The sequence below is a fragment of the Pygoscelis adeliae genome, unplaced genomic scaffold (genome assembly GCF_000699105.1).
Source record: "Pygoscelis adeliae isolate BGI_AS28 unplaced genomic scaffold, ASM69910v1 Scaffold216, whole genome shotgun sequence".
NCBI lineage: Eukaryota > Metazoa > Chordata > Aves > Sphenisciformes > Spheniscidae > Pygoscelis > Pygoscelis adeliae.
In genome coordinates, this window is record NW_008825073.1 from 2,822,550 (window position 1) to 2,822,920 (window position 371).

The window sequence follows — 371 nt, forward strand, 5'->3', positions numbered from 1 at the left end:
GCAGATGTTGCTGCATGGGGGAAAAGGCAGCGGCTCCTCCAGACACAAAGTGCTCTGCGGGAAAGTTCATAACCTCCTGCGAAAAGTATTTTGAGTCATTTAATTGAGTAGCAGATAACTATGTATGTGCACTCCCCCTACACACGTTAATAACAAAGGGCTTTATTAAACAGCATTACGCTTTATTTTTCTCTACTTTTTCCATTAGCAAGGTTTCATTACGGTGCTGTACCAGAAGCCTGGAACCGAGGGCGCTACCTGCTACTACACGTCCTTCGCCACGGCAGGTCCCGAAGGCGAGAGAGGAAGGTGCATCTGCTGCAAAGCAAGCCCGGGACGACTGCCACGACCCCCCGGGGTCCGGGCTGCCG

The 371-nt window shown here is 51.8% G+C and overlaps 1 protein-coding gene across 1 annotated transcript in view; it reads left to right on the plus strand.

Moving 5' to 3' along the window:
* POF1B (premature ovarian failure, 1B) overlaps positions 1-371 on the plus strand; it is a 69,935-nt gene that overhangs the window by 47,262 nt on the left and 22,302 nt on the right. Inside the window, exon 3 of the mRNA XM_009326652.1 lies at positions 209-309. Coding sequence (XP_009324927.1) covers positions 209-309 — 101 coding nt within the window. The remainder of the gene's footprint in view (positions 1-208; positions 310-371) is intronic.